Below are 14,341 nucleotides of genomic sequence, written 5' to 3' on the forward strand. Positions count from 1 at the left end.
AAACTGTAGAGATGGGTGGAGATTACATTGAAAAATGACAAAATGATCCTCAATGTTGTGGTTTTCAACCCATGTAATTGCATTTAAATTTCCTGACAATTAAACGTAGAAAAAAAAATAGGAGGCATTACTTTTTGACTGACCCTCGTATATAGTAGAGGACATCTCTCGAAGGGCATTGCGTGGTCTTCTGGGCCCAATGCAGAGTTCCTTTATCAATGTATATTGTATATCACCACTTGTACACACTCATCAGCACAGTACTATATTGTCTCTTCGCGTGGCAAATTTTTATTCCCTTGTTTCCAGATCAAGATTTTTCCACTTCCTCTTCTTCTTCTTCTTCTTCTTTTTTTTTTTTTTTTTTTTTTTTACCACACATATTCCACACGGTTTATGCTCACTCCTTCAATGATACTTCCTATCCTCCTCTAGTGTCCGAGTTGTCCCTGCTTTCCTGCGTGTTTGTTGGTTTAAACACCCTTGTTTCAAAAGAGAGTGACAGCTTCGATACAGTCTTGTCAACATTTTGTATTTTTATTTAGCAATTATTGTTTGAGCCTTATAGGCGAATGTCACAAGATATTGTCAACCACTGCATTCACTAGATTGGAATGGGGTTCATGGTAACTTATCAATTCATTTTTTAAGTTGCTGTTATCTTTTTCATCTTATCTTGGACTAGCTTTTCCATACTCCCACTCTATTTTAAGTAGTCAAACAGTTATCTGCCCTTGCAAACTTGCTCCTTTACTACCAAGTTAACTAATACTGGGCAGCCTAACAGAAGTTCCAATATCCAGTCTTTCACCACAATTCACCTACACACACTTTTCACTCACTGATTTTCTTTTTTCAATGTCATAAATATTTTGCTTTCACAGACTGCTGTGCTATGAACATAAAATTGTAGGAACATCTGCCTCACAGGTCATTTTTTTTTTTTATTAAAGAATATGTTCCTTGCTTATTCCTATTTGCTTCTGATACATTTCCATTCTCACTTTTATTTTGTTTTGATCCATTTCTTTTTTCTTTGATAGACAAGTCAAACAACAATGGCAATATGTTGCAGCCCCTTGTGTTTCACCCTACTTACTATGAACTTACTTTTCTTAGCTTCCAATTTTATTAGTCATTTGGTTTTTAAGATACTTAAATTAATTGTTTGTCCCTGTATTTTTATATCTTATTTTACCTTCGGTTGATAAAGGATTTCTGGTATGCTCACAAAGAGAGAGCTGATTCTTCCCACCCCTCACCCCCCTTACCTTGTCCTGAAGCAAACTTATCGCCAAGTATCTTGCAGTTTTTTTCCTATTATTAATCTCTTAGTCTAGTCATCAATTTAAAAGTGTCAGTTGTTGGTCCCATTGTCTAATAATTTGTACATTTATACACATGAAGTTCCAATTTTTATTTGGAACATATAGACTCTGATAATCATGAATCACAGTTCAAATGGCTCTGGGCACTATAGGACTTAACATCTGAGCCAAGGCAGGATTCAAACCTGCGACCGTAGCAGTCACGCAGTTCTGGACTGAAGCGCCTAGAACCGCTCGGCAACAGTGGCTGACGAATCATAGTTACCATCACATGGACAGAAATATTGTGTTAACTTTATTACAACATAGGGACATAACTAAAAATGTCTTTACATAATTTCCAGTTCTGATTACTTTCCTTTAATTTAATCTCACAAATAGGTTAGTGTAACATGATGTTGACAGAGGCAAATTATATATACTCACAAATTATTTAGCTAGAGGTATCTGGTTTGTATGTCTGGGAGGGAGGAGGGTGCAAGCTGAAAACTTCAAGAAAAGATTACTCATTTCATACCTGCTGGATTTAACTGCAGTTTATCTCTTCCATATACCAACCACATACCTAATGTGCATGGCAAACAGTTTGAAAGTATTATTCTATACTCAGCATTTGGAACTATCAGTTCCTTAATGAGAGAGGAAAGAGGGATAAGTTTCTGAAGGTCTCAAAGGTCACTCGGACTCCATGACTAATGTGAGGACAAGAGGAACAAATGTGTCTATAAGAAGTTTTGGAATTTCACCTCCTGGAGGTAAAATACTGATCAGTCTGTCAGTCTTCTAGTAATTTTATGGTTTCCTCACATGAATTTTCACTTGGACACGATTATTCTATGTTTCATCACTCACCTGAGAGATATCTCTGAATTCCCAAAGAGACACACCTTCAAATTGCCATCAGCTGTTATCCGTAAACGGTTGCACGTGCCACAGAAGTGTTCACTCATTGAGGTAATAAATCCCACATGTCCCTTGAAGCCCGGCACATGGTATGCCTGCAAAAAGAAATTGTAAGAAAATAGCTACTGCTGTTGTGAAAATACTATAAATGTGTTGCTCACCAAGTGGAGGAAGGAGAAAATGTGCATTAAGGGGAGTTTGAACGCCATATCCTGACAATGTTAAATTTAGTGACTTAACTTCCCCGTATTTCAGGAACAACTGTAGCCATTGACAAGAAACTTTTACAGGACATTAAACTATATGTTCTGAGTCTTACAATAATTGCATTTCAGCCACTGCTTTTGGAAATACAATTTTTTAATTACACAGTTAAAATTTTGTGTACTTTTTTGTATGTTATTCTAAATAATTTTATTTATACATAACATTATGTTCTTCTTTTAGTTCAGAAGGCTCAGGATACATACTGAAAATTTGAATTCGCTATTCGAATTAGTTACTGAGATTTAGGGAAAAATGCAAGACAAAATGTAAATTTTCAGGAAGAGTTTTTAAAGTTTTAATAGACTGTAACTCAATATATGCTTAACATTTTATTTTTAGTCACTCAGAAGCACCCTGCACCATACTGTATATCATCCTCTTGATCTTTTTTAAGTTTTTTCTTGTTTTCTTCTTTCTGGACTCTGTAGTGGCCAACTGTGCTGCATACTCTGCTATACCAGTGCAAACCTTGTCCATCCATTCAAATTCTCTGATGCAGTTTGCTCCAGAATTAATTCCCATATGTTGTAGCACTTTCACGCTACCAATGTTGCCATCAGTAAAAGCAATAACAGCATGACTGACCCCCACTTTAGTGTCTTCATTACAAGAAAAACATTTTTTGGTCTACATCTACATCCATACTCCTCAAGCCACCTGATGGTGTAGGGTACCTTGAGTACCTCTATTGGTTCTCCCTTCTATTCCAGTCTCGTATTGTTCGTGGAAAGAAGCATTGTCGGTATGCCTATGTGCGGGCTCTAATCTCTCTCATTTTATCCTCATGGTCTCTTTGCGAGATATACGTAGGAGGGAGCAATATACTGCTTGACTCCTCGGTGAAAGTATGTTCTTGAAACTTCAACAAAAGCCCGTACCGAGCTACTGAGCGTCCCCCCTGCAGAGTCTTCCACTGGAGTTTATCTAACACCTCTGTAACTCTTTCCCGATTACTAAATGATCCTATAACGAAGCATGCTGCTCTCTGTTGGATCTTCTCTATCTCTTCTATCAACCCTATCTGGTACGGATCCCACACTGCTGAGCAGTATTCAAACAGTGGGCGAACAAGTGTACTGTAACCTAATTCCTTTGTTTTCGGATTGCATTTCCTTAGGATTCTTCCAATGAATCTCAGTCTGGCATCTGATTTACCCACGATCAACTTTATATGATCATTCCATTTTAAATCACTCCTAATGCATACTCCCAGATAATTTATGGAATTAACTGCTTCCAATTGCTGACCTGCTATATTGTAGCTAAATGATATGGGATCTTTCTTTCTATGTATTCGCAGCACATTACACTTGTCTACATTGAGATTCAATTGCCATTCCCTAAACCATGCATCAATTCGCTGCAGATCATCCTGCATTTCAGTACCATTTTCCATTGTTGCAACCTCTCGATATACCACAGCATCATCCGCAAAAAGCCTCAGTGAACTTCCGATGTCATTCACAAGGTCATTTATGTATATTGTGAATAGCAACGGTCCTACGACACTCCCCTGCAGCACACCTGAAATCACTCTTACTTCGGAAGACTTCTCTCCATTGAGAATGACATGCTACGTTCTGTTATCTAGCAACTCTTCAATCCAATCACATAATTGGTCTGATAGTCCATATGCTTTTATTTTGTTCATTAAACGATTGCGGAGAACTGTATCGAACGCCTTGCGGAAGTCAAGAAACACAGCATCTACCTGGGAACCCGTGTCCATGGCCCTCTGATTCTCGTGGACGAATAGCGCGAGCTGGGTTTCACACGATCGTCTTTTTCGAAACCCATGCTGATTCCTACAGAGTAGATTTCTAGTTTACAGAAAAGTCATAATATTCAAACATAATACATGTTCTAAAATTCTACAACTGATCGATGTTAGAGATATAGGTCTACAGTTCTGCACATCTGTTCGACGTCCCTTCTTGAAAACGGGGATGACCTGTGCCCTTTTCCAATTCTTTGGAACGCTACACTCTTGTAGAGACCTACGGCACATTACTGCAAGAAGGGGGGCAAGTTCCTTCACATACTCTGTGTAAAACTGAACTGGTATCCCATCAGGTCCAGCGGCCTTTCCTCTTTTGAGTGATTTTAATTGTTTCTCTATCCCTCAATTTCAATATCTACCATTTTGTCATCTGTGCGACAATCTAGAGAAGGAACTACAGTGCAGTCTTCCTCTGTGAAACAGCTTTGGAAAAAGACATTTAGTATTTCGGCTTTAGTCCACCATCCTCTGTTTCAGTACCTTTTTGGTCACAGAGTGTCTGGACATTTTGTTTTGATCCACCTACCGCTTTGACATAAGAGCAAAATTTCTTAGGATTTTCTGCCAAGTCAGTACATAGAACTTTACTTTCGAATTCATTTAACGCCTCTCGCATGGCCCTCCTCACATTACATTTCGCTTTGCGTAATTTTTGTTTGTCTGCAAGTTGTTGGCTATGTTTATGTTTGCTGTGAAGTTCCCTTTGCTTCCTCAGCAGTTTTCTAACTCGGTTGTTGTACCACGCTGGCTCTTTTCCATCTCTTATGAGCTTGATTGGCATATACTCATCTAACGCGTATTGTACGATGGTTTTGAACTTTGTCCACTGATCCTCAACACTATCTGTACTTAAAACAAAACTTTTGTGTTGAGCCATCAGGTACTCTGAAATCAGATTTTTGTCACTTTTGCTAACCAGAAAGATTTTTGTACCTTTTTTAATATTTCTATTTATGGCTGAAATCATCGATGCAGTAACCGCTTTATGATCACTGATTCCCTGTTCTGCGTTAACCGTTTCAAATAGTTCGGGTCTGTTTGTCACTAATATGTTATCGCCATGCATCAGTTCTCTGTTTAACTGCTCAAGGTAGTTTTCAGATAAAGCTCTTAAAAAATTTCACTGGATTCTTTGTCCCTGCCACCCATTATGAAAGTTTGAGTCTCCCAGTCCATATCGGGCAAATTAAAATCTCCACCCAGAACTATAACATGTTGGGCAAATCTAATCGAAATATTTTCCAAATTATCCTTCAGGTGCTCAGCTACAACAGCTGCTGAGCCAGGGGGCCTATAGAGACATCCAATTACTATGTCTGAGCCTGGTTTAACCGTGACCTTCACCTAAATTATTTCACATTTCGGATCTCCGTCAACTTCCTTCGATACTATTGCACTTCTTATCACTTTAAACATGCCTCCCCCTTCACTTTCCAGCCTGTCTCTGCGGTATACATTCCAATCTGAGTTTAGAATTTATTATTGTTTACATAGGGTTTCAGCCAACTTTCTGTCCCTAGTACTATGTGGGCATTGTGACCGTTTATTAATGAGAGCAGTTCTGGGACCTTTCTATAGACGCTCCTGCAGTTTACTATTAGCACATTAATATTGTTATTCCCTGTTGCATTTTGTCTACTCCTACCTTGCCGCATCTCAGGAGGTGTCTTGTCGGGCCTAGGGAGGGAATTCTCTAACCTAAAAAACCCACATGTGCACTCCACACATACTCCGCTACACTTGTAGCCACTTCCTGCATGTAGTGCACGCGTGACCTATTCAGGGGGACCCTACATTTCTCCACCCGATAGCGGATGTCGAGAAATTTGCACCCCAGATCTCCGCAGAATCGTCTGAGCCCCTGGTTTAAGCCTTCCACTCGGCTCCAAACCAGAGGACCACTATCGGTTCTCGGAACGATACTACAAATAGCTAGCTCAGATTCCACCCCGCGAGGCTTTCCGCCTTCACCAACTCCACTAACCGCCTGTATGAACTGAGGATGACCTCTGAACCCAGACGGCAGGAGTCATTGGTGCCGACATGAGCAACAATTTGCAGTCGGGTGCACCCAGTGCTCTCTATCACTGCCGGCACGGCCTCCTCCACATCTCGGATGAGACCCCCGGCAAGCAGACAGAGTGAACACTGTCCTTCTTCCCCGACCTTTCCGCTATTTCCCTAAGGTGCTCCATCACCCGCCTAACGTTGGAGCTCCCAATAACTAATAAACCCCTCCCCCCATGTGCCTGCTCAGACCTTGCTGAAGGAGTGGCCACATGTCCACTCACAGGCAGAACAGGCGATGCCACACAGCCAGCCTCCACACTGACCCTCCGCCTCGTGCGCCGCGAATGCTGCTGAACCCGCCACTCCCCTTGGGAAGAGGGTGGCCCAACCGCGCCCGGTACCCGCAAAGATGTGTCGACAGAAGGGTCAGTGGGTGAAGCATGTATCACCTGGGGTGTACCATGCAAAGCACCAGACTCCCCACTGCCGCTACACTCCAAGGCAGCAGCCTGAAGATGGGTAACCGCGGCCATCAACACGTTCAGCTGTTCGCGAACAGTGGCCAGCTCCACCTGTGTCCATACACAGCAGTCACACATCCTATCCATCCTAAGAAATCAATTTACTGTAGAGAGTTAATCAACTTATAACTAGACTGCTAATTCACTAAAGGTGGCTGATAGTTGACTAAACTGTGGTTACTAGACACTTCCTGTAGAAAACAATGAAAATAGCCCTACCTGTCTCTGGACTGTATTGAAAACAAACACTAGCACTACTGGCACTATGGCTTACTAAACGGACTCTCTCTGACTGTATTCAAAACAAACACAAAATCTATGGAACACTATTACTAGCACTCAACAATAAAAAGCTTCCTAAAAGCAAAAACACATGGAAGAAGAAGTGACAAGTAAGAAAAATAGAGTTAATACTTAAATTAGCGTAGCTCGCTGCACAGCAGACATGACGCAGACGGCAGTTACGACAACACTGACACTATAAGATTATTGAACGACTCATTGGGATTTTGAGTCTGACAATGCAGACACTTCTTCAATAATTCCAGATTGCCAGGTCTCTGTAAACAGGTTTTATGATATCCACAACTGCTGCTGGGATAGAATGTTTATGGCTGTATGACCTGTTTAAGTACTGGGCATTGGGGTAATTGCACCATGAACCAGATCCAGGAGGGCAAAGATGGTGTACTGGTTTATCATCAGCTGACAGTCTCTGGAAGAAGGTAGCCCGTACTGCCTGCTTCAATTTCAACAAATCCTCAGTATTATTTCTAATGGCAATCTCATAATACTGTTGTAATTGATCAATCATTTTGTCTGTCAGCCTGCTTCTTATGGTCTTACCACCTGAAAGTTTCTTGTCTTTCAAACTTTGTTTCAACTTCCTCAATCTGGTACCCATCCTCTTCTGGACATGACCAACACATTCCAGTTCTGTGATAGGCTTCTCACCATAAGGCTGAGTGGCTACTACACTGTTATGTGCATTTGAGTCTGCATAACCTAAGAACTTAGTGTAACACACTCGCCTTTAGTTTACAGATCGATTATAAATTTCAACAGCTGCACAGGCCTCCGTACGACTAGTTGTCCTTCATAATTTCTGTCACAGATATGCCCTTCTTCATGCCCTGATTTATACTTATAACAATGTTTGGTTAAAATCTGGAAATCTATTAGCTTTCCAGTATCCACACTGGTCACTGTAGCAACAGAATTCTTAGAAATGCAGCTGCGCTTCTACCAAGTGCCCCAAAAGCTACGGATATGTCAATCATACCATCGTTTATTTCAGCAGCTTCATTTGCAGCACACTTAATTGACTCACATGCAGCAGATTTCACAGCAGCTCCAATAAATCCTGCATACTTGTCCATTTTACAAAGTGGGCGTGGCATATACATCATGACACACATTGTTTCTGCTGCAGTGTAACCTTTGCCAATAGCTCTCAATCCATAAAACCACCTAACATTTATTTCAAAATAATTATCTTTACACTTATCAGAATTCCAAAATGAATGAGTATATTTACAACTGGCAGAATTAATGATACGTTTCCTGGCTAGTCCATTTGATACCTCAATGTCTTCATGTAAACTAACTGGCCCTCCACATACATACAGCACGCACATTCACATAACACCCCTGTTAGGTTGTGTAAATGTATCAGAATATAACCTAACCTACCGTTTACATGAGTTTTGTTTTGAGATAACTGTGTTATCACTATGTTTCATTTTAATCTTCGAAGCACTAATGGGTGTTTCGCTAGATACTCATGAGTTTGCCAGTATTTCGTTGTCTGTAACTTCACACACCACATGCTGAACGCAAAGTTTCTCTTTATACAAAAATTTATTACCATGAAACCCACATTTCTTAAAAACACTTCATTTTGGAGTCATACTTTTTGAGAGATTTACCAGTCTATTCGTCACTTTTCCTCGGAAGAACGTTAGCACTTCGATATACAAAGCATGTTTATACTATGAAAAGATACGATACTATTTTTGACAGTGCTACCAATACAAACACATAATTTAACATTTGTAACACAGTAATCCACAGCATTCTACAGGGTGGTCCATTGATAGTGACCGGGCCAAATATCTCACGAAATAAGCATCAAATGAAAAAACTACAAAGAATGAAATTCGTCTAGCTTGAAGGGAGAAACCAGATGGCGCTATGGTTGGCCTGCTAGATGGCACTGCCATAGGTCAAACTCATATCAACTGCATTTTTTTAAAATAGGAACCCCCATTTTTTATTACATACTCATGTAGTACGTAAAGAAATATGAATGTTTTAGCTGGACCACTTTTTTCGCTTTGTGATGGATGGGGCTGTAATAGTCAAAAATGGTTCAAATGGCTCTGAGCACTATGGGACTTAACTTCTGAGGTCATCAGTCCCCTAGAACTTAGAACTACTTAAACCTAACTAACCTAAGGACATCACACACATCCATGCCCGAGGCAGGATTCGAACCTGCGAACGTAGCGGTCGCACGTTTCCAGACTGTAGCGCCTAGCACCGCTCGGCAACTCCGGCCAGCTGCTGTAATAGTCACAAACATATAAGTATGTGGTATCACATAACATTCCGCCAGTGCGGACGGTATTTGCTTCATGATACATTACCCGTTTTAAAATGGACCGTTTACCAATTGCGGAAAAGGTCGATATCATGTTGATGTATGGCTATTGTGATCAAAATGCCCAAGGGGCGTGTGCTATGTTTGCTGCTCGGTATCCTGGACGACATCATCGAAGTGTCCGAACCATTCGCCGGATAGTTACATTATTTAAGGAAACAGGAAGTGTCCAGCCACATGTGGAACACCAACCACAACCTGCAACAAATGATGATGCCCTAGTAGATGTCTTAGCTGCTGGGGCAGCTAATCCTCACATCAGTAGCAGACAAATTGCGCGAGAATTGGGAATCTCAAAAACGTCGGTGTTGAGAATGCTACATCAACATCGATTGCACCCGTACCATATTTCTATGCACTATGAATTGCATGATGATGACTTTGAACGTCATGTACAGTTCTGCCACAGGGCACAAGAGAAATTACGGGACGATGAAAGATTTTTTGCATACGTTCTATTTAGCGATGAAGCATCATTCACCAACAGCGGTAACCTAAACCGCCATAATATGCACTATTGGGCAACGGAAAATCTACGATGGCAGCGACAAGTGGAACAGCAGCGACCTTGGCAGGTTAATGTATGGTGTGGCATTAAGAGAGGAAGGATAATTGGCCCCCATTTTATCGATGGCAATCTAAATGGTGCAATGTATGCTGATTTTCTGCGTAATGTTCTACCAATGTTACTACAAGATGTTTCACTGCATGACAGAATGGCGATGTACTTCCAACATGATGGATGTCCGGCACATAGTTTGCGTGCGGTTGAAGCAGTATTGAATAGCATATTTCATGAAAGGTGGATTGGTCGTCAAAGCACCATACCATGGCCCGCACGTTCACTGGATCTGACATCCCCGGATTTCTTTCTGTGGGGAAAGTTGAAGGATATTTGATATCGTGATCCACCGACAATGCCTGACAACATGCGTCAGTGCATTGTCAATGCATGTGCGAACATTACGGAAGGCGAGCTACTCACTGTTGAGAGGAATGTCATTACACGTATTGCCAAAGGCATTGAGGTTGACAGAAATCATTTTGAGCATTTATTGCATTAATGTGGTATTCACAGGTAATCACGCCATAACAGCATGCGTTCTCAGAAATGATAAGTTCACAAAGGTACATGTATCACATATGGAACAACCAAAATAAAATGTTCAAATGTACCTACATTCTGTATTTTAATTTAAAAAACCTACCTGTTACCAACTGTTCGTCTAAAATTATGAAACATATGTTTGTGACTATTACAGCGACATCTATCACAAAGCGAAGAAAGTGGTCCAACTAAAACATTCATATTTCTTTACGTATTACACGAATATGTAATAAAAAATGGGGTTCCTATTTAAAAAAAAACACAGATGATATCAGTTTGAGCTATGGCAGCGCCTTATAGCAGGCCAACCATTGCGCCAGCTGGTTTCCCCCTTCGAGCTAGACAAATTTCTTTCTTTGTAGTTTTTTCGTTTGACACTTATTTCGTGAGATATTTGGCCCGGTCACAATCAATGGACTACCCTGTATATAAAAAATTACCGATTTTATTAGGTCTTGACGTAATGCATGTAAAAATTTTAACATTTTCAACTGGTGTAGATTATATTTTAGAAAATAAAATAAAATACTTCCCACACAAGTTTATAAGTATTATACATATCATTTTAGTTGGAGAATTGCAAATTTTATAATCAGATAAAAACCCAAAAAAGTGAAAAAGAATGTTTTCCCCTTCTAACTCCCCTTAAAGTTATGGAAATGTGCAAGCTTTTGGAGTCAGTGGCTTCTTCTTCTGGCAGAAACAATGAAGGGGAAGGAAAAGGGAAGAAATAAAAGGATTGTCAAGGTTTAGGAAATGGGGAGAGTTGCAAAGAAGCTGCAGAGAAACCCAGGCCAGGACAGACTTACTGAATGGGATGAGAAATATGTAACTAAACCAGTCCATCTCTCATACCACCAGCAGATGTGAAGTATTCTTGTGATCGGTAGTAAGTCATAAACATTAAATTATTTTCAATGTATGTTCATATGTAATACTGCACGTACCTTTGAGGTATCATTGGGCCCATTGGGAAGAGGATCAAAATCAGGCCACTGCTTTCTAATTATTTGGAGCATTTCACTAAAGGAGACCATTATCCCATCATTCCATTTGTTGCCGCTGAAAGGCATGTACTCGATAAATCTTACATCAACATTTTTCTCTTTTGTTAACTCCACAAAACTGCACACTTCATCTTCATTAAAACCTTGCATTACAACACAAATTATCTGTGGAAGAAAGACACCATTAAAAACTTGGTATCAGATAAAGCATGGTTTAAACAGAGTTTGAAAGACTTTTTGATAGGCAACTCATCCTACTCTATACATGAATATCTTAACAGTGGCTGTTAGGCCAGCTTAAATAAGAATGTCTGTTAGATTTCAGTTCTGAGAGCACTTTGTCATAACAGTCAAGATTATGTACTTTTTGTTTGATAAATTTATGAATAGTGCATAACAATGTTTCGGTCTGACAGCGTATCAATTCTGAAAATATTAGCTGTTACAGTTTGTATTGTATTCACCTAGTTTGACAATCTCCTGACAAATGATCAGGGTATTCAAATGTTTTATATTTTTTATGTTATACTTTCTGGCATGTTACTCACCCATGAGAATCATCTCATGTTTTGGGTCTTGGAACAAAAGCTGAATCTAATCTAATCTAACCTACAAAATAATGGTTCTACAAGTCTGTTGTTATATTTGTATACCTCACTGATTCTGTTAAATTAATCTTTTTCTCTCTTTTTAGAGAATGTGGGAATTTATCTTAGCATGCCAAACTGTTAACCTTCTTAACAATTTAAGAAAATTAAACTACATACGTCTCCAATCCTTTTTCCCACTCCAACGCACACATCTTTTGCTGAAGGTATTATTTTAACTATTACATTAAATTATGAAGCTTTCTTGAAACTGTGCTGCCATTTGTGAAACAAAGTTAAAAGTGTTCTCAAGATAAAAGGTCTTCACAAAAGGAGCATTTAGTATCTGTGCAGGTAGTAACACTGACAACCTTCATATAAACAAGCCCATATGGTAGAACATCCTGCTTGACACATACACGCAATGGCAGAAAAAAGGAAAAGAGCACACCTTTCATTCAAGCATTGAATATATAAACTGATGAGACAAAACACTATGACATCCTGTTTGATAATGTGTTTGTCCACTGTTGGAACACAATACAGCAGTGATTTTGTGTGGGACAAGTTCAATAAATTTCAGGTATGTTCCCAACATTATGTGAGGTATGTTCCCAGCATTATGCAGCACCGCATGTCTAAGCACAGGTCATGTAATTCCCATAAATTGGAGATCAGTGGTTTCTGGGTGCAGAACTGGTATCTGATATCATCGCAGATGTATTCCATCAGATTCAGAAGGGGTGAATTTGATTCTGGCCTCGTGACACTGAAAGTCATATTGTTGAAACATGTCACCTTCATTAGGGACAGAGTGCGGACAGTGCACAATAATGTTCACACAGAACAAAGCTGTTATGGAGCCTTCAGTTCCTACCACAGGACCCATAGAAGACCAGGTGAATGTCCTCCATAGCATAATATTGCTCCCACTGGCCTAAGTCTGTAGCAAAGTGCACCTTTCAAGCACCAATTCACTCTGTTGACAGTGTATGTGCACAAAACCGTCAAGCAGGTGTAATGCGAAACACGAATGATTCAACCAGATGACACATTTCTATTGATTCACTGCCCAATCTCAATGCTCCTGAGCCACAGAAATTGTAATTCAACAGTGTTGTCAACATGGGAACATACAGGGGTTGTCTACAGCAGAGCCCTATGTTTAACAATGTGCAATGATTGGTGTGCTCTGAAATACTCGTGCTTCCACCAGCACTGTGTCATCAGACCTGCCACAGAAATTAGCTTCCTCAACCGAATGTCATCTTTTTCAAAGGAACCATCCCAGCATTTGCCTTAAATCAATTAGGGAAATCAAGGGAAACCCAAATTTTGGTGGCCCGATGGGTCTCGGGTCCGTTGTTCTCTCGAAGGCAAGTCCACTGTCTGACCACTGTGGTGGCATGACCTAGTCTTAATTAAGCCAGAAAATCCTGGGAAATGCTGACATACTTATTGATTTAAGATATAACAATTTAAAACAATCCTTTCATGAATTTCACTACAATTTTCTGCTCTTTTGAAAAAAAATTTCTTTTGACTGTTTTGATGTTGTTTAGTATGTTTAAATAATGATGGCAGTCTCTATAAAAGGGCAGTTTGACTTTTAAGTTTAGTTATACTGTTTTAAACTACATCCTTCATCTATTTGTCCACCCAGAAGTGCTATAGGATATAACTTGAAGACTATGGTGAGATGGTGGGGGACAGTCATGTGTTGAGAAGGAGGTGCTGCCAGAAACGAAGTGTGTGAGGTGACGTTATTGACACTGCATACAGGGAGAATAAAAATACTCTATTCCATATTCATTTACAATCTACGTCTGGCCCCCATATGGTTTTACTTTTCTCCAATAAGAAAAAAAGAAATTGTCAGTAACTGTCTTTATAAGGTATTAAAAGGAAACAAACAATAGAAAATCTAGGCTGGAATAATGACCATATTATAAAAAAGATACATTGCTATTCACTGTATACAGGAAATGTTAGGTCACAGACAAGCACAACAAAAAGACTACTAAACAAGTAAGCTTTCGATCAGAAAGTCTTCTTCCAAAGTGGACAACACACACACACACACACACACACACACACACACACACACCCATGACCGTTGTTTCTCCCATTATGCGCAGTTGCTCCCAGTCTGGCCCTAGCAGCCAGAG

The 14,341-nt window shown here is 39.9% G+C and overlaps 1 protein-coding gene across 1 annotated transcript in view; it reads right to left on the bottom strand.

The window, feature by feature from the left end:
• The window catches only part of LOC124622194 (molybdenum cofactor biosynthesis protein 1-like), a 113,873-nt gene that overhangs the window by 31,733 nt on the left and 67,799 nt on the right, over positions 1–14,341 (bottom strand). Inside the window, exons 4-5 of the mRNA XM_047147845.1 lie at positions 11,527–11,751; positions 2,181–2,326 (exon numbers count right to left, since the gene is read on the bottom strand). Of these exons, the coding sequence (XP_047003801.1) occupies positions 2,181–2,326; positions 11,527–11,751 (371 nt within the window). The remainder of the gene's footprint in view (positions 1–2,180; positions 2,327–11,526; positions 11,752–14,341) is intronic.

The sequence above is a fragment of the Schistocerca americana genome, chromosome 7 (genome assembly GCF_021461395.2).
Source record: "Schistocerca americana isolate TAMUIC-IGC-003095 chromosome 7, iqSchAmer2.1, whole genome shotgun sequence".
In the NCBI taxonomy this organism is placed as follows: domain Eukaryota; kingdom Metazoa; phylum Arthropoda; class Insecta; order Orthoptera; family Acrididae; genus Schistocerca; species Schistocerca americana.